Below are 21,314 nucleotides of genomic sequence, written 5' to 3' on the forward strand. Positions count from 1 at the left end.
CTGGTGCACTGAGCCTCTGAAGGTGAATGGTCAGTATATTGTAGAAGAAAAATATAGAAAAAAGATCTTTGATTGTAACAATGAATCAAGCAAGACTTGGGCATTACTTAAACACTGTGCGTTTATTTACTTGCTTATGAAGTTGATTTGTTGCTTGAATTATCATTTTCATCTACTTTTCCTTTCTGTTATACAGCTATTCATCATTGTGTGCTGTCTTGTAATTTCCCCAGCATCCTCCATTGACACGTTCCTAGATCCTTACACTTCCTTACTGACTCGATCCTCCTCTTATGTGGTCTGTTTATCCCCTGGCTGTCTTCCAGCGTATTATTGAAATCTTCATTGATTTCTCTTTTCATATATTATTCCTAATATTCTTATTATCATATTTGTTATGATAATATGGAAATAATTTCTGGAACTTCCAAGAAAATTTTTCCGTGACCCCGAAAATTCTGGAAAATTCCGGGGATGAGGGATTTTTTCCGGATTTGAGAGAGTCGTCTCGTCACCCGGAAATCTCTCATTCCCAGAAGTGCTTTGCACCAATTGTTCCGGCTATATAAATATATATACACCTGTGATCAACTACCCTAATGCTAATATAACCTAACTCCTCCAGGTATGTTTAGGGTGTCTAATCTTCAGGTGATACTAAAATTGCATAATAAAATTTGACAGGAACTGATAGTGTTCTGCAGACATTGAAAAATAAGTTTGATTTTAAATATGCAGGAAGCATTCATGGTATATTTGTATTTTGTTTGTATAGATATTAAACACAAATTTGTCAAAGTTAGTTATAGATAAAAATAAAGATCTGTGCAATTGAACATTGAAATATTACAGCTATAAAAAATATGGTAGAATGTATGAACAACTTTTCTAGAAATTTAGGCTATGAGTTCATTTTGTATACAGCATGAGCCAGTTACATTATGAGCAAATCTGTGTAGGTATGTAACTCATTGTCTTACCGCTTTCCTTTCATTTTATGTACATTTTTCTTCAAAGTGAAGTTCTGTACTGTACATTGTTAATAATTTGGAAATCAGTTGACTTTATTACATTCAACACATTTTCTGATTATTAGCCCATTGAACTGGTAATATATCATAGTACATCCCTGGTCTTGAGGGTTCAAACCATGTTCTACCTAATACTAAGTTTTAATTATGGCTTTTGTGGATGCCTGTTGCTTCTTATCTACAATATATTGACACAGAAAAAAAACCCTGTCCTTTACCCAAGCCTCAGTGGATATTAACATGTCAAGGGTTTGCCACCCTCTCTTATCACCTGAAAGTTCCCATATAAAATTAAGTTAAGGTGCCTCTGTTAGAAAATATCTATAAATTTTGGTTTTGGGAGGTTTAACAGGTGAGCTTGAATGTTAGGTGTGGCTGTCTTGCATATGAAGTAGTAGACCTCTCTCTTCAGTTTTTGAAATTTACAGACAAAATCTGTGCTTGAACCTTTAAAAAAGGTATCCTTTGATAACATCATCTGGTCGTTTGCGTTCACTTACCAAGCATATTTTGCTTCGTTTTGCGACCTTGTCCATAAATGTACAGCAGATGATTTTTTTTTTCATTCTGACTTGATTCCATCGACATTTTATGTATTTATAGAATCCAGACTTGCCACGTAAAGATGATTACCTATTTAGTATTTAATCTATGACCTTACTGTTATGGGGTATTATATCATTACTTCTTCACAACTTTTTCACCCAATTTCTTCTAATATCACTTTTATGAGCTGTTTATGAGCAGAAAGTGGTGTTTTCTTTTCCACTCAGTTACTTTCTTCACTGTAAAAATGTCAGTTTAGTACTTCATATTTACACCACTAGAGGAATACAATGTAAACAGTAATACATTTTCTTTAAATTCTTTCTTAGCATGTGTCCCCCGAAGAATGTGTTGTGGCACTGAATGAATGTGAGTGGGATGTACACCGTGCCCTTAAGTTAATACGTCTTCAGCTGTTGCTTCCAGCTCACCGTGTACCAATAGAAGCAGCTCGGAACACTTTAGCCTCTTTCTCTTGGGATGTTAGCAAGGCAGCGTCCTACCTTATGGCTACTCGTGGGATTAATGAAGACACTGCACAAGTTTGACGTGTGAAGCTGGATTCTTACAAAAGTAATTATGACTAAAATAATCATCAGGTAATTATACCATACATATTGTAGCATAGCAGTCGCTTTAGTATATTTTTTACAACAGTGGAAGAACTTCTTGTTTCTGGATTTGAGATGAAGTACCATAAAATTTTGATTTGTACAGTACGTATATCTATCTGCGGCATGTTTTACAAACGGTATTAATCACTGTTTTAGGACATGTTAAGGAGTAAATTTTTACATAATTTACCTTCAATAGATTTTTTGTTCTCTAATCATACAGAAGGGATGGTAAAGTTGTGGAAGTGTGTTCCTACACCCCTTGTAGTAACCCATGTCTCGAAACGGCCAACCTCTATGACCTATAGCAAACCTATCTACCAATCACATTCATCCTTACATGACCACTACCCATTAAATCATAAATAGTGATACAGTACTACTATTGCAGTGTTGCCATTTGGAGACACGGGTTACCACAGGGGGTGTAGGAACACATTTCCGCATCTAAACAACAAAAGTTGTTTTACTGTCTTGGTAAACAGCTTCTATTACTAGAGAGAAGATTACAGAAACTTTAAAATTAATTACTTTTTTTTATTATTGAATCAGATACAGTATTTGTCCATAGGGTTTGTTAATGTAAAAGAAATACACCATTTCTTAAATTAAAGTACAGGAATATCCCGGTTATCACAAGGGGTGCATTCCTAAAAGTCATTGCAAATATCGGGGCAATTTTCCCCATAAGAATTAATATAAATAGAGGGGATGCATTCCCAGCTGGCAACTTTCACTACATATTTTTCAATATACTGTACTGTACACCCCTCATTATCCAAGGCTATTAGAGACCAGAGTCGTGTGGATACTGTAAAATCAGTCACTGTGAGGAGTAAATAAAAATTATACTGTACTAATAAATAAAAGAGAAAGAATACCGCATTGACATTTGGCAATAGTTTCACTACATGCAGGAGACTGGAGGGCTGGAGCCCTCTGTCTGTGGGCTAACTACCGCATGTTTAAGAAATGTTTAATCCCTTTGTTTTTGACCTTATGATTATCATTTCTTTTATTTATTTAATTTTTTTGCACATTCTGTAAGAACAATTGTGTATGCATGTAACAGTAGAAAATTACGTGCCTCCCCAAAATTACAATAATGCGGCTCACAGCTTTGCTCAGTAGAGTAAGGATGAAATCACTGACATCACACCCCCACCACCTGCTCCCGTCTGCCTTTTCCACAATCTACATATTCTCTTTGTTTTTGACCATATGGTAATAATTTTGTTCTTTTTTGCATGTTCTGTATGAATAATTGTGTGAGTATTTATACAGAATAAAAAAAATATATGAATATTTACTCAAAATTACGATTTGAAAAGTACTGGTAACAATAGCACAGCTAGGGGGATGTAGCTCCAGCAACATTCTAAGTTGGCAACCTGCCAAGTCCACAAACACGTTCATTTCACACACACCTATGCAACACATTTTTCAATATTACTGTACTGTATTGCATTGTACTGTACCCTACTGTACTGTAAAGGTACACTCCATATAATTCAGTAAAATAACTACAATAACATAAAAACAATACAAAAGAACACTGTGCGATTGTGTGTGCATGTGTATACCATTTGTAAATAAGTGTAAACATTTAAACTAGCATTTACCATTGCCATATGAAGAATTCTAGAATGCTCGGTGTATTTTTTCACACTGGTTTGGAAGTTTAGGTAAAGGCTTGGGGTGAGCAGCTCCATATGTGCGGAAAAAAAAACACCTTTTGTGAAGCAGGACTTGCATTGGAATGTGAGAGCTGCAGCTTGCCCACCCAGTTTGAAATATTACTGTAGAATACCGTAATTTTTAATTTGCGAATAAGTGGGGTATGCTTTGTGGATAGGTGGGGTTGCAAATAGCGAGGTATTCCTGTAATTTAAACACCCCAGAATCTATTTTGTTTATTAACACACTTTAAGAATGTGCCTCTAGAATGTTCATATTTTGGGGGGAAATTGCTCAATTTAGCCACCTTCAGAATATTCTATTATTCAGTTATTTCCTCTGGTAGTCCCATATTTTGAGTAATATAGCTACAGTACATATACATGTAGTTGTGATACAAAATATAAGTACAGTCTTAATGAATGCCTCTTATGGTACCATATAGATTTCCTATTAGATAAAGTAATGATGAAAATGTGCACAGCGTATTTGATACAAGTTATTTTTATGTAAATTTTTTTCATATGTATCTTGTTTAAACTACTTTCAATATATTCTGTAGATATGTGTTTATAAATTATTAGCTAATATAACCTGAATATTTTGTTTAGTTTTGTGTTCATAAAGTTATAGGTATGTTTAATAAAAGTATTTATCAAATGGTTAGTTGACTCATATTTCTAGCTTAAGGCTACACTTGACAGCTTTGCTTGTTACACAGACTTCATTAGTAGTCTTAAAAAACTGCTGATTATTATCAACTAACTATCTGAAGAAAACACATCTTGTATTTATTTGATAGTCTTCCATTTATTGTATTTTAGATGTGAATGAGAATTGCTGAGAGATTATTATTGAGCTTTAAACTTTTTTTGCCCTCATTCATATATATACTTCCATTGTGCAACTTAACCATCACATTTTATCATTGCATAATAACATTACACATTAATATAGTTTGTAGCATTTTGTCCTTTAAAGATAATAGATATTCAAAATCATCATTGCATATTTTCATACTTTTGTATTTTTATATAATGAATATCTGTCTGTTAGAAACTGTCCATTTAGATAGTTCAAAATTGTATCAAGACTCCTTCAGTAAATTTAGAGATTGAGCAACCTTGTCAAGTATTGTAAGCCAGTGAAGAAACTGTTATATATGTTTAGCTCACTGCACAGATTTCATTGTATTTCTGAGTATTTCCTCTAATTTAATGTATTCTCATATCATATTGCAGTGACTGAGGTATGGAGTTATGTAATTAGAAAGTGCAATGTTTGTATGCCTGTAGTTGAATATATAAGTAACCATAAATCATAGTTTTACCAGTAGCAGTGTCACCTACTCCAGTAAAAGAGTATGTATGTATTACAACTTTATTCCAAATGTAGTGCCACCTTTAGTGCAGAAAAGTAATACAAGTATAATTAAAGTTATGAAGTTACACCAAAACATATCTAATTGCTGGTAAAATGGCACAAGTGTCTGATTCTAACCAATAGTGTTTTAGCTCTATATATTATATCACTAAATTAATTACTGTACTTTTCTGATTCAGTTGCAATTGTTTAAAAATTTTACATCTGTAATAAATGGGAAAAAAAGATTAAAGCATTTCTTAAAGGAAAATACAGTACAGGACAATTTTACTCTGAACTGAAGGCAGAATAAATGTTTATAAATAAGTTTAATTAAAGTATACTATGGGTGTTAAGAATAACATAATGCTAGATGTATTGTAACATATTTTTTGTATCTTCATTCTATGAAGGTATAATATCAAATTAACTTAACTTTGCTCATAAAAAATATTAAAGAATGCTATAGCTGTAGTAGGTTAACAGCCTTATGAAGTGTAACCTTACCAGGATTACCATACCAACATTTGGTTCTTACCATGATCTGGGATAACGGCCATATATATCTAATACTGTACAATGCTGTCTTAGGTGCTAATAGATCCTTGTTATGGATCTGACTTTGAACAAAATCATTAAATTGCTCTAAGTCATGATTACCTCTACCAGTATTTCATCAAATAGTAATTTCACAGATACTGTACAGTATTAACAGTTAATAAGATTTTCATATATACTACATTATCATTACAATGCAAGTTAATACAACTTACACATGCTGTCCCTTCACACAAAAAAATTACTACTTTTTTGTTTTCCAAAAAATCAATTCCCTACAGCCTATAATATTCCTTAATTATATACATAAACATTATAACTAAAGAAAAACTTGTAGCTGCATACAATACTGCAAAAGTAGTTTGAGAGGAGGCATAAAAGATGAAAGCTCTGAGAAACTTCCTTTCGCTATTGTCTCGGCATGAATGCTCAGTGCACCACGGTAATCACCAGTCTGTACTGCACTGACAATTCGATGAACTCCAGATATTGTAACTGGACCAAGCTGAAAAAATAAATAAATAAACAAAATCTATGAAGGCATTTTATAAAACATTCCAATATCAAATTGGATTAACAATTTAACTTGTACATTTGCAAATGCTATTGTCAGAATTCTGTCAGTAGTCACCAACACCACCAATGCTCCTCTCCTATGAAATGTTTTTTTTGTGAAGCAGTTTATTAAGGTTCATGTGTGATACAACAAATGACACAATAAATGGGAAGGAGATTGGGGTATGTCTGAATGAATGTTTAGAGGGATTGCATCACAGGACACTGACTTGGTCATCTCACTATCCAATTTTAACTGATGTAATGACTGACATACACTCATCTGACTGACTTACTGAATGAATGACTCATAGTACAAGGGTGGGGGGGCCAAGTTCAAGGATTTTTACTTTGTGGTTCTCGGCTATTTGCGGATGACACCTGGATGTACCCAAGAATGTCTATGGGTAATTTTAAAGTTGCCGGCATTTTTGCGGCTGGGACAGGGAGCCATTCGTTCTAGAGAGTAATTTCCTTTACCTGTATTGTAAATATGTGTGTGTGTGTGTAGACACACAAACACATACAAATAAATAATACCGGTAATTGGAAAATCCTCTCACAAACTATCCGAAACAATTTTATTAAAAATGTGAGTCTACCCTCAAATCCTTTCTCTATTACAGTACTTTATTAATAGAGCACAAATGGAGGGTTGACTCACATTTTTAATAAATTTGTTTCTGATTATTTGTGAGAGGATTTTCTAATTATTATTTATTTTTGTGTGTTTTGTATGTGTGTCTAGAGTCTAGACACACATACAATACTACAGGTAAAAGAAATAGTTGTCCTAAGGACAAACACAAACGAATATACATTTCTTTGTCCACAAGTAAAAATGTACCCCCCACCTCCCCCCACTTTGTGGTGCACAAATGTTATTTCTCGGATTTGTCAATTCGTGGCCATTTTGAGAACCTAGACCTCACGAAGTTGGGGGAGCCCCCTGTACTTGATAAACCAAATGGCTAATTAACATAATTACAGAACTCATCAATCATTCCATTTGCAGACACATATACTGTACTCAAAACCATGCTCTCCAATCATTCAAGTATACATACTGCTGTTTCCTCTTGTTTTATGTCAGTTCTGCCTGCATTTACTTTCAAATAGTTAACTAATAACATTGTATGCTATATGTCCCATTAGTTTATTAAATCTCTCCACTTAAAGCCCACATTCCACAGCCTTACAAGCATGTTACACAGGGCTTAGAGCTTGTCCCATTAGTGTCAATGCTCCAAACTAACCAACAGTATCCCAAAGTCATTACACTGTTGTGTGGGATATAAATCTATGTACTTTTATTATGTTTGTGAAACAATAATTTTCTTACCTGTCCAGCCCGCAGTTTGTCATACAAAGTCTCCATTTTAGTACCAATATCCTCAAGACGTTGTTTTACTTGCTGTAGAGAGATTAAATTTTTTAAATAATCAATGAATCAACAATTACATGTTCACTACTGAGGTCTGAAAATTTGCCATAATACCACCTCTGTATGCTGATGGTGTATGAGAAAAAGTGTGTGTGTGTGTGTGTGTTTGAAATCTAAATTGTAAACCTGAATCCTTTTAGTCTACAATGACTGACTGAAGTCACACCTAAAGTTCAATAACAAACAAGAAAACCTTTACAGTACTATCTTTTAATAAATTCCAACACTGTTGGAAAAAAAAATTTAAGCCCCAAATAAGAAAAAGATTAGGCTTAGGTATGTAAAATCTCATTCTCATATGCTTTATGTATATAAATAGTTTTAAATGCTCTAAAAGGTAATTGTCAAGGAAGATTACCCATTCTTTTCCAAAAAAATAGAAGCAGCTATAGAATCAGACCCAAACTGTACAACATTACCACTCACTTCATACTTCCTACACTGCTCAAAAGTTAAAGGAGTTCAGTTTGCAACAACCATGACTAGATTATCATCATTGGTTATCTACAGTAATCATCTTGAATGAAGGGAAAAGTCACAACACTGAAATGACCCCAACGAAAGTTATATGAAATACGACTGCATTTAAAACCTGACTAAACTGGAATAACTCCTACAATGAGAGCATTATCTATTAACAGGAAATATGTCCCTACAACCCCTCTGCTCTGGGGTGTGACTGGGTAAATAGTCTGGAGCTATGGAGCTAGCCCAAGGGAAGGAGATGGGTAGCTGAAAATGAGCAAAAAATAGGTTGACACAACCTAAGGGCCTCCACTGAACAACCCAGTTTGTAGTTACCTAGTTATCAGATCCCTTGAAAGATTTCAGTATGTCCTAAATTCAAGAACAGGAGCATACAATAATCATTTAAGAGATTATTAAGTATTCTGTACAGTATATCCAATTAATTCTAAGGCATGTTAATCAATGTAAGCCTGAAAAGCCTTTGTATTCTTCTTGTGTGATTACCTATAAAGAAATAAAATAAACCTTTGATAAACTAACCTGGTTTTGAACGACAAGCAAACAACGATTCCGGACATCGTTAATTACATCTTGAATAACTTGATGCTCAGATGGGAGTGGCCCTTTGTTAGCAGGCTCGGGGGTTGAGGCAGCAGCCACAGGTGCAGCAGTCGCAGCACCATGTGCTTCAGCTCCATACTGTGGCTGTTGGAATCCCTGGAATGTACAAAATAATTTTTTTTATTCATTCTTCATACAGTGATCTCTCCATTACTGCAGCAATTGGGGCACAGTTCTTCCGAGGATGAGAAATTTCCAGGGAAAGAGACGACTCTGAAACCCAGAAAAATCCAATATCCTCAAATTTTTCCGGGTACAGTACAGGGTACTGGGAAAAGTTTCTGAGAGCTCTAAAAGAGTCTAAACTACGCATCTTATTTTGACTCTAAACTTTGCATCTCCTCTCAGAAAGACAAACGCTTTCCTATTACATTTAGACTGCAGGCATGAGCAAAAATATTTACGGCACACAAAAAAGTGTAGAAACTATTATTCACAACATCTGTTCTAATAGTGTTAGATAGATGAATTTAGTACCATAATGATCCTGAATAAATTATTTACAAGACAGTTCCAATATAAGATCCTTTTAACAAAATATTTCAGCATGATATAATGATGAAGACTCAATTCTTTTATGAAAAATGTAAGAAATGTTGATACTGGAGACTATAAAATCAGTTTATATATATATATACAGTGGGGTATGCTATAACGAATGGTTTCTACTACGAATATTCCTATAACGAACGGTTTTACCTATAAAATTGAGAATGCTATAACGAACGAAACTCCTACGATTTTTTTTTTTTACACATTTATTGTTTTTTTTTATTACAAGTATTAATGATATTCTTTATTTCAGGGGTTTAGCTGCATATTTATGCACTTTTTTACAATTTTATATTATATGTTTCAGTGTTAAGTGGTTGTATTTGGGGGCCCGGAACGGATTAATCCTATAACGAACGAGTGCTATAACGAACAAGGTTCTAGAACCAATTAGATTCGTTATAGCATACCCCACTGTGTGTGTGTGTGTGTGTGTATATATATATATATATATATATATATATATATATATATATATATATATATATATATATATATATATATATATATATATATATATATATATATATATATATATATACATATATATGTATATATATATATATATATATATAGATATATATATATATATATATATATATATATATATATATATATATATATATATATATATATATATATATATAATTACTAAGTAAAGTGTCTTACCATAAACTGCTGTGGTGGTTCAGGTGCAATACTTCCTGGTACAGGACACATGATTGGCTCGGGTACTTTGGGAGCCTCATTCAGCTGTTGTTGCTGTTGCTGTTTAGCCTGCAAAAAAAAAGAAAAACAAATATTAATCATTTTAAACATACAGTACATAAGTATTTAAAGAAACACACTCACTCAAACTTAGTTGCACTCACACATGAAAATATCAACTTCAGTACCAGTAGATAAAATCATGGATACAAGGGGTAAAGAAAACAATGTACATTCACCTATAAATAATACTTCATAACTTTCCAAATTAATAAATATAGTGTGTACCTGCATGTTATAATAGTAAAAAAGGGAGTATGACATTTCTTCAGTGACAGTCAGTAACAACATACAGTACACAAAAAAGCTAAATCCTAAAATATTCTGCTTTGTAACTATACTGTATACAAAAATTTTAAAAGTTTTTGTCATCTTGAACACAATTCTCAAGAGTATTTCTATCAATAACCTGTGATATGTTAAATAATGGTCAATGATGAAAAAAAAATGCTCAACTTGCATGTAATAAGAGTTTAATGTAAATACCCAAATATTCATCTGCTTTGTTATACTGTACAATATTTTCTTATAAAAGATTACTCATCTCAGTACAGTATTGTATTTTACATAAATACTCATACGGTGATCCCTCGGTTAACGAAATTTTGGTTAACGAATTACCTTCCATAAGATTCTTCGCTTCGGTTAACGAGCAAACCCTCGGTTAACGAATTCCTTACGAATTTTTCCCAACATGTTTTCGCCTGCATTTGGCTGCCCACCAGCTGTAGTATTAGTCCGCCAATACAGTAATCGGTTTTAGGGCTTAAATTCCTTACCATTTTAGTACATATCAAGAAGGTTGTACTATTCAGTAATTTTAAAAGTTTTTTATTACATTTTTTAGTCATTTTAACAATTATTGAACATAATTGAAGTACAGGAAATTAGTTTTTGCACGCCAAACAACCACTCAACACACCAAGCTTGGCGTCAGTTTGTTTACCAGTTCAGAGGAAGGAACATCTTGTTTGAGACTCGTCAACATAAACGCTTTTTTTCTGTTTCCAGTCAAATTATTGGTCATTTTGAAATATATTTTACATATTGATAATATATAGTGCAGTGTTGATTTAAAGAAAATAATCTTGAATTACACCAAGTGAACTAAAATTTTATGGGTGAAATGGCGGCATGGGGTGACTTCCCTTCCACCCCAATGCCTTCTCTCCTCCCTTCTCCTTCACCCCCATTCTAATTCCCATCATCATCAACCAGGAGCCTTCTACATGCACACCTCAAAGTAAGTGTACTTTACTGCATTTATTTTTAGTTTGAAATGAAGTTTCGGTTAACGAATTTTTTGGTTAACGAGCAACCTTCTGGAACGAACTGTGCTCGTTAACCGAGGGACCACTGTACAGGGCTTTGATCTGGAATTCGACAAGTTTGGGACCAAACGTGAGCTAGATTTTGGGTTTATCGGAATTTTGGACACTATATGCTAAAGTTTGGGTGAATGCAGTTCCCACTAGGCCTAATACTGAAACCCAAAAGAATGCTTGCCCTCTATGACCTCAGAATGAAATACAGGTGTTGACCGTTATACGATGGGGTGAGGGATTTTGAAAAGCCATCATAATGTGATTGATCGTCTATCAATAATAATAATTTATGGGGGAAAATAGGTTTCATTCCTGAGACCCTGAAGAGCAAAAGTTAGCACTCAGAATGGTTATTTTTCAATTCGTAATTTTGGGTAGACATGTCATTTTCATAATTTTTTTTTTAATTCTTACATGCACACACAATTTATCATACAAATGTGCAAAAAAATTAAATAAATACATAAATAAATAAATAAATATCATAAGGTCAAAAACATAAAGGACTGTCTATGTGCGAGCTGTGACTTGAGTTACTGAATTGTTATTTATCAACTTGAATTTTGGGTAGATATACCGTACACTTTTTTTTTTTACTGTTACATGCACACACAATCTTTCATACAGAATGTGCCAAAAGAAAAGAAATAATAGTTATAAGATCAAAAATATAAAAGGAACAAACATTTCTTACATGCACCAGACTTATTACGGTGCGGGGAGACAAACTGCACAGTACGTAACTTTCCTCCATTTGTTTTTAACTGTTACACTCACACACATTCTTTCCTACAGAATGTGCCAGAAAAAAATTATCAGGCCAAAAACACAAATAAATAACAATTTCTTCATGTGAGCTGTGACCTACAGTTATGTTGTGGTTATTTTTTAACTAAATTTTGGGGAGATATATATGTAATTTCTTCATTTCTTACCTTCGCACAAAATAGTTCATACAGAATGAGAAAATAAAATCATAAGGTCAAAAACACGGGAATAAACATTTATGTGTGCAGGAGTAAACAATTATAGCAGGGATGAGGGAGCGGCATGGGGTATCTCGGTTCGCTGTCTCGTGTCCCATGCAAACTGACAAGATTGCCATGCAGTATTTATTATTTATTTATTTATTTATTTATTTATTATTTTAATTTATTCCTCACACTTACTGGTACAGTATTTATTATTTTATGTAAAAATAAATATTTCCAAAAGCAAACCATCCTCTGGGTGACGTGACACAGTTCAACTGCTCGCTAAGCCTGGCAGTCACTGGGGTTGGGCAGAGCCTCCCGTGCATCCCACGTGGGTCGCACGTGTTACACCATTCTGAGATTGTGTCATCATATCTCGAAATATTGCAAGTTACTGCACATCACTCTTTCAGAGCAATGACAATGCAGGAAAAGCATTCAAGAGAGCTCAGGCTCTCAACTGGCTCAACCATGTTAATATTAATATTAATATTATTATTATTCGGGAAGCGATCATTGTAAAATTGATCTTAGCCATTGCATAGCGGTAAATGGTGTTAACTGTTTTACATTGTAAAACTGATCAATTGTATATAGATGCATTGTACAATATAACAGTCAACACCTGTACAATATACACAAATTACTGTTTTGAAAACAGGACAATCTATCATTAATTAAATAAAAAAAATAGCTAGGTAAAGTCGTAGACAGTACGTAAGCTGTAATTATAGAACTACAGCACCAGTAATAACCTGTGCTAAGGTTCAATCTAAGACTAGGCTAATTCAGTATTTTTTATCATACATTTTCCTATTATTCTCACAGCCATGCTCCCCCCACCCCGACCAAAAAAAAAAAATGTACAGAAACACTTAAAAATTTACAAAAACAATATGAAATACTGTACATACAAATACATACTATGAAATATGATAGAAAATACAACTGAAAAGCATGTGAGTGTAATCTTTTATCTCACTGATCACCCACCACAATGATTAACCTACATACCGCCTATATCTACACCCAATATTATCACTAATAACATTAAAATAATGAACATGTAATAAATCTAATACAGTAATGCCAAATGAATGGTAAATGAATGATTTATTGAAAAGCACGAGTCTCCATTCTCCCTTTCACAGCTGATCGTCAACTGTTGTTCCTTCACCGCACTCATGTCATTTAATAACATCTAAATTTAACTCTAAAATGGCAATATTTTGCGGGTTCTTGATACAATGTGTGCTTTGTGAAGAATTGGCAGATCTTTTTGTATTCACCATGCATGATTTGGAGAGATTTATAAAGATATAATTACCTGTACATACATATGTAATCAACTGTCACTACATGTATTTCTATGTACAGGGAGTTCTTGTTGTTCATCGCCCCTTTGTTATCATTTCGTTGTTTGAAATACAGATGATTAAATTAACAATTAAAAAATAATAATAAAATTATGTGTGCAGTTTGTCCAACTATACGATAACTGTGATATTTCTGTCTAGCTTACACAACTTGGATGAATCGGACATTTTCTTGTTTACAAATTAAAACACAGTGGAGCCATGCTTTTCCCTGCTCAGTTTGTGTCATGTTGGTACTAATTGTTTTATTTGTGTTCAAGTGCCCCCATATCTTTATTGTGGCCTCTAAATGTCCTGCAAGTGATAGTTCTACACTACCAAGCAAAGTAGCAAAGAAGCACAACATGGCACTGCAACATAAGATGAAAATTATAGCAGTTTGAGGCTGGTGAATGTGCTATGGATATTGGATGTCATTTCTCTATCCCATCCACCTCAGTAAGATCGGTAGTAAAAATGGCAGAAATGTACAAAAGTGCCGTAAAATATGTTACTTCCATGGGTGCAACTAAACTTATAAGAACAAGGAAATTTATGATGGATTAACCTGATCCTTCCTCTCCCCAGTAACCCCCCTCACCCACCACCGCTGATACCTCAGAGCAATTACATGGTGGCAATAACAACACATAAGCATCAGCTCCAAGACTAACATGCATTTTTATTAATTTTTTTATTAGCAAAAGTTAAGTGTACACAGTGCGTAACAGTCTTAGGGACCCTCGCCTTAGCAACCAGCCACCTGGGATGCTCCCTCACCGCCATCACGAGCAACAGTGCTAAACACCATGGAACCCCTGACCTCCACACACACTTGCTAAGCCACACAGCTTCACGGTGGAAACCTGTAGATACTTTATACTTTATGATAATTATTATATTATCATTTTTATTTTTGCACATTCTGTGTGTAGGATTGTGTGCATATAAATGAGTTAAAAAAAATAAGAAAATTACATATACTGTATATGCCTGAAATTATGAGCTGAAAATACCATAACATATAATTCCCAGGTGAGGAATGGTGTCAGTTATACCGAGGGTTTACTGTACAGTAAAATCTGTACTGTACATATGTTAAGATATTATTATAAAAATAATAAGTAATTTTGTGGACATAACATATCTTCCATTTATAACATGAACACAATTTTAGAAAGTTTACAGTTTCAGTGTGCAAGAAGTGATATTTTATATGATGTTAGGATAAGGCCAGATTGTAGATATCATTTTACAGAATTTTAAATGGAATATTCTAAAAAAAAATGTCTGAATTTCGGACAACTCTGAAATTCAGACAGGCAAATTATGGACCATAAATCTGTACAGTATTATCCCTTGACAAGTTTATATGGCTTTCCAGGACATTATAGTAACAATTTAAATTTGGTCAAGTAATAGCCAGAGAATTTGTAGTACAGTACTTACTGATATGATAAGTACTGTACTGTAACATATTCTAAATTCAAAAGAACTTTTTTGAAAGGGAAGAGGAAGTGTGTGTGGATTTTATCAAATTCTGAACAGATACAAGAGTAATACAGTACAGTATACTGTTCACAATTTTTTAAATTTAGTTCAAAACTTCATTAACGTTTTTCTATTTTTCCTTAATTTGATTTTAGACATTCTGTTACATAACAAATCAAGTACGTGGTCACTGGATGAGGTAGCCTCACTAGCAGTAGCTCACAGTCTCGGTGAGCTACAGGCATATTATTTTTACAGCAATCTTTTTTTACATCATCCAACTTGTATTTCATGCTTTCTGCTCCTTTAAGGTTAATGTAAAATGCATATAATTCACCACACTTTCCTATTATAAATATGCATGGCTCTTTTATATTCAAGATCTACTGTGTGTGTCCTTCCAAGCATATTGCTAAGTCTATCAAACTTTCTTCAAACAGGCAGGTTGTTGCACAACCTCCCATGTGATGCATAAGAAATTTTTAAAAACCTTGTAAAACTCTTCCAACTAAAAACAATTAGTAGCATACAATTATATACTGTTGAGTTCCCATCTCATAAATTAAACTGCTTCCTTGTAACTGCTACCCATTTATCATTCCACCATCTCTGAAAATTAATCGTGACACAGCAAATACTCACCAGATTATTTCTCATTCATAATCTCCCATATGTTTTACACTCATGGCCTTTATTATCAATCACCATTACATTAACTTTATTATAGCTCCCTGGAATTTGTTTTGTTAAAGCCTAATTATGAATACAACAAGACTAGTACTGTATAAATATCCATACAGCAGTAATTGTGCAAACTAATGTTCTTTAATAAAACAACCTGGATGAGCATTGTGATAGCCCAATACAAGTTATCATTATGGTTAAACATGTTGGAGCATATCTACACTACACTATATACCAATAACCCAAAGGAGGGGAAAACATAATACTAAATGCTAAATCACGCCAACAATACATACCAGTACAGTATTGACAATTTAAATAAACAATACAACTGCAAATTCACATTAACATGTCATACTGCAACAGCTTGATACTGTAAACTGAGGCAGTGTGTTACAGCATACACTCAATAGCAACACACAAACACTCCAAATACACATACAGATGCTCACACACACTGTGTGTGTCACACTTAATTGGTATACTGTAATAATCTTATTAAGCCTCAAAATGACAATGACTCTTCTTTGTCTAAGAATGATAACATTGTTTCTATTGTTATAACTCAATGGAAATTAGTTCACATATGGTAAAATATGCTGTTCAATTTTAGACTTTGTATACTTTCATAGCTACAGTGCACTACCTAAATTAGGTCAGGTAAAATTAGATTAGGTTGAACTTAGGTTAGTTGTAATGCTATTCATTACTTTGTATTACAGTACATTATCTATATGACTGTCCCAAAATATAAAGGTCTTAAGTGAAACAGAGTAAATATTATCAAATATTGTACAGTATGAATTAATTTCCATTATGCTAAAAACAAAATGTTAAACCTACGGGTATTTGTAGATTCCCGGTTATCCGGCACCTATGGGGATTGAGAGGTGCCGGATAAAGATATTTTCCGGTTAGTTGAACCTCACTCTTAGGATCCTCCAATATATACTACAATGCACAGTGCTACAGACTGACCTCATAAATTTGTGTCTCAAGAAAAACAGACTTCTTTAACACTTATTCCACTTTATATAAATGATGTGGCTTAAAAATAAAGAAAATATAATATAAAACTATCAAATAAGAAAAATGAAGAGCATGGGTGTGTATGTGTGTTGTAGCCGTGGGTTACTGGGCTGTAACTGCATGGCCTCGCTCTCTCCCATGTGATGTCACAGCATACACACAACCAGCGCAGCAGCCACACGTCTGTGAGTAAGTTGGGTGACTGCCTAAACTGTGTCATGTTTTTCAAAGGATGGTTTTAGTGTGTAAGGAGCTATTTTTGTACACTCTCACCAAAATCTTCTTGAATGCTACAAGCACTATGCAATCTGAAAAATGAACAAAGAATCTGAAACCATTCCGAGATGACAAGCCCCATTCTGCTCATTCTCTCATCCATCATGCCCAGGTGTTCAAGAAGTTTTTGTAGAGTGTACACAAAATGTGCCATTGTATTTTGATAAAGTATGGTGTGCATCAATTTTATTGTTTATCATGGCACTAAATATGGCAGCTCATTCCCATTGTGCACGGTATTCAAACTTACAATTCTAGCTGAATTTAGATTTTTTTTTTACTTATATTATTTCAATGTACATGTAGTGCCGGTTAGCTGAATCTGCCGCTTGCATGGATTCCGGATAACCAGGATTCTACAGTGCATTTGTACTGGGCTATATTTTGAAAAAAATCTTGCCCTTTTAACAAAAAGCTTAGGTTTGCAAGCCTTTTGCTTCATGCAATATTCTCAAAGTTTCATTACATTAACAGCATAAAATTAATAGGATGCTGCTACTATTTGACATTCAACATCAGATTGCAAAACAAAAATACAAAATCTTTATTTCTGCAGGTCATTTAGTTAGAACTAAAATGTCAATACAATAAAGTTGTATACAATGACCAAAGTACACTTTTAGCCCTTGAACATGGTTAGTGGGTTCTTGTGTGGGGAAATAGTGAGTGAGCAAAAAATCTATTCAATTTTATGGACTTTGTTGGTCAAACCTGAAAGTGTAGAATTTTGCTAATTCAGTAATGTATTGAGTAACAAATATTCAAATGCAAAGCAAAAAAGCTAATGTAGAAGTTTGTTAACCAAAATATGCATATCTGAAATAAGATAAGGATCATTACCATACAAATACTGTACAGTATTTCATGGACTATAACAGTCTTGGGAGCATTTTTTGGTGGTAGTTAGCTTGACTAGAAGCTTATCATGCTTCATGCCAACCTTTCTCCACAAACCTGCTTCAGCATCAGTAACTTCTTGTCTCCGGAGTGGCCTCCATGGTACTTAGGCTCTCCACCAAACTGCTGCCACTCCTCAAAATTTTATGGTACAGTAATTAATGAATGAAGTAAAATGTGATCCATGAATATCTTAAGAGGTAAAAGGAATAGATATGAGAAACATACTGTACTACTGTATGAAGCTTATTTATGAACTATATAAGATGGACTAATTTTATATTAACAGATTACTTTTGTAATATCGGAAGCCTTTTTTTTTGTATACCAAATACAGTACATATCTTAAGGAAAGCAAATTGTTAAATAGCCACACTATAGCTTGCAATGATTTTTTGGGCCAGAGAGCCACTACTTTATCCCATTGCATCAGTACCTAACACTGGTTCACTGTTTTATTATATATATATATATGCAAGTAAATCACTGTAGGTGCGCGTGATCTAGGTATATGCTGATAACCACAAGGAAAGAAGAAAACACGAAGTTCCCAAGCGCTTTCGTGTAATTCACATTTTTTTTTTTTTTTTAATATCTACTGTATTTGTAATAACCCAAATTATGCAAATCACAATCAATATTTTTATAACACTTAACCATAACTGCAGATACCAACTTTGATCCAACCTATCAAAGCAATTTCAACTTCTATGCAGACTCACCATCAGGCAACATGTTTGTCTAACATTGCACATAATACAGTAGGTAATATAAACAACTAGAGATATAGCTAACCGATGAATGTCCTGCCATACTGTAGTCTAGGAATACCCCGGTTATCGCAAGGGATGAGTTCCTAAATGTCATTGTGAATAATGAAATCGCCAATATCGGGGCAATTAGAGAGGGATGCGTTCCCAGCTGGCAACTTTCACCACATACTTTTCGATATATATACTCCTCATTATCCGAGGCTATTATGGACTAGGGTCATGTGTATACTGTAGTGCAGTACCAGCAAATGTGAGGAATAAATAAAAATTATGCTCATAAATAAAAGAAAAGAAAAAATACTATATTGCCAGTTGGCAATAGTTTCACAACAAGTAGAGACTGGAGTGGATGAGATCTCCAATACTCCTTCCTTTTTATTATCTTTGTTTTTGACCTTAAGGTAATTTTTTTGTTTTTTTACACTGTATGAACAATTGTGTGTGTATGTAACATAGTAAAAGAAAATGAATAAAAATATACAAATCTACTCTTAATTATGAGTTGAAAAATAACAATAATACAGCTCACACCACCACACTCCTGTCACCACCAACACTCACCACTACCAACACTCGCCATCACTCAATACCACCAACACTCATCAACACTGCTAACTCACCAAGAACACTCATCACCACCATTAATTCATCATCACCACTAACTCACCACCACTCACCATCACTAGCAACACTCCCCTCCTGCTCCACCCCTTCCCTTTCACGATCGGACACTAACTACCGCGGATGTAAGAAATGTTTAATGTCTTATGATAATCATATCTTTTAATATTTATTTTTTGCACATTCTGTACGAACTGTGTGTGTATTTAACAAAGTAAAAGAAAACGAGTAAAAATTTGTATATCTACTCAAATTACAAGTTGCAAAACAACAATAACATAGCCTTGCCTGGCCACCTGCCTACCTCAACCCAGCATTTTTGTAATTATATCAAAACTAATTCTCAGCAGTTCAAGAACTACAATGCCCACACACACACACAAACACATAAGGCAATACGAAGTGCAGAATATTGATCCACTACATCGATCATCGATCCACTACAGTCACTGTTTGGAGTCACTAAAGGTCCAAGTACAGGATGGGCATGTGAAAGAGAATGTCTCCATGGGTACAAGAACCTCTAACAAAAATACAAAGGTGAATTAACCTCACCTTACGTGAAGATGACAGAGGAGGAGGATCATTCCAACCACGTGGCACACTAGAATCAAAGGCTGCTGGTGTTTTCAGTGCTGGCTGTGGAGGTGCGGGTTGTTGTTGTTCTCCATATATTGGGTTTACTCCCGGGGTTGCTGCTGGACTGAAGAACTGAGGTGCTGTTTGTGTTGGCACAGCTGGTTGGGATGGATTAAGAGGCACTGGATTTATTCCAGCAGTTGGAGGTAAGAAAGGAGAAGGTTGAGGAGGCAGGGCTGGGTTAAGCATATTAGCAGGCGGTGGAGCATGTGCACTCTCTTGAACATATCGGCTAGAACCTCCACGTCGGAAACCTATAAAGAAAATAGGCATGCAATAGTATTTATGCCTTGTCTTGTTGGGCATAAAGAAGCTAGAGAATCTGTAGGGTATACATACTTCTGCTGGTCAGGTTACTGATCTTTTCATTTCAGTGATGCTTAAATAAGCCAAGGCTAAAGATATTATACACCAAGTTATCAGTTTTCTAATAAAAGACTTCATAAAATATTTAAATACTATATCCTTCACTTCCAACTAGCTATTTGTCTGCTGAAGAACCCGCAGTGTTTTCATTGCATTCATATTTCTTCACAAGCAAAGCAAAGCAGCTATTTCTCAAGTTTGAAAGAGAACTGTAGCATGTTTTTGTAAATTAATACAAGCACTATTGTTATGGATTCAATGTGGCAAGCTCTCCTAATGATCTCTTTAGGTGCCTCTACAAAACTTCAATTAATTCTGAAAAGTTATACATACAGCTCCTCCCCGACTTACGACGGGGTTAGGGACCCAAATCCAGGTCGCAAGTCGAAATGGTCGTAAGTCGAAAATGGTTAAATAATACATAGAAAATCTAAAATTGGTGTCTCTTTTTCTTCTCAGCACCACGAAACTCTCACTTTTAAGCTTCCCAGCCATTTTAAAGTGAATTATAAACGAAAATTTTGTCTGTGTACTGAAGTTGGGACGCGAAAATAAGTAAATTTGAAAATATTTTGGTACGACTGAGGCAGGTCGTAAGTGCAGGTGGTCGTAAGTCAAGTAGATCGTAAGTTGGGGAGGAGCTGTATATTCAATATCTTTTTTATACTGTACAACGTATATTAAAAGC

General features: G+C 34.3%; 2 protein-coding genes across 22 annotated transcripts in view; one reads left to right on the plus strand and one right to left on the minus strand.

Moving 5' to 3' along the window:
• The window catches only part of LOC121867464 (activated Cdc42 kinase-like), a 106,851-nt gene extending 100,528 nt beyond the window's left edge, over positions 1-6,323 (plus strand). For 13 of the 14 annotated variants that reach the window (XM_042367380.1, XM_042367384.1, XM_042367389.1 and 10 more), the window contains one exon: positions 1,907-6,323. In XM_042367380.1, the coding sequence (XP_042223314.1) occupies positions 1,907-2,125 (219 nt within the window). In that variant the 3' untranslated portion in view covers positions 2,126-6,323. Of the gene's footprint in view, positions 1-625; positions 1,668-1,906 lie in introns of those variants that run through there. The other variant, XM_042367393.1, reaches the window with a different exon arrangement.
• LOC121867465 (protein transport protein Sec31A-like) overlaps positions 5,235-21,314 on the minus strand; it is a 55,374-nt gene continuing 39,294 nt past the window's right edge. For 3 of the 8 annotated variants that reach the window (XM_042367398.1, XM_042367395.1, XM_042367396.1), the window contains 6 exons: positions 20,177-20,514; positions 18,285-18,362; positions 10,098-10,205; positions 8,796-8,972; positions 7,686-7,757; positions 5,235-6,293 (listed from right to left, as the gene is read on the minus strand). In XM_042367398.1, the coding sequence (XP_042223332.1) occupies positions 6,108-6,293; positions 7,686-7,757; positions 8,796-8,972; positions 10,098-10,205; positions 18,285-18,362; positions 20,177-20,514 (959 nt within the window). In that variant the 3' untranslated portion in view covers positions 5,235-6,107. The remainder of the gene's footprint in view (positions 6,294-7,685; positions 7,758-8,795; positions 8,973-10,097; positions 10,206-18,284; positions 18,363-20,176; positions 20,515-21,314) is intronic. The other 5 variants (XM_042367401.1, XM_042367400.1, XM_042367397.1 and 2 more) reach the window with 4 other exon arrangements.

Source organism: Homarus americanus, unplaced genomic scaffold (genome assembly GCF_018991925.1).
Source record: "Homarus americanus isolate GMGI-L3 unplaced genomic scaffold, GMGI_Hamer_2.0 scaffold23598, whole genome shotgun sequence".
Lineage (NCBI taxonomy): Eukaryota > Metazoa > Arthropoda > Malacostraca > Decapoda > Nephropidae > Homarus > Homarus americanus.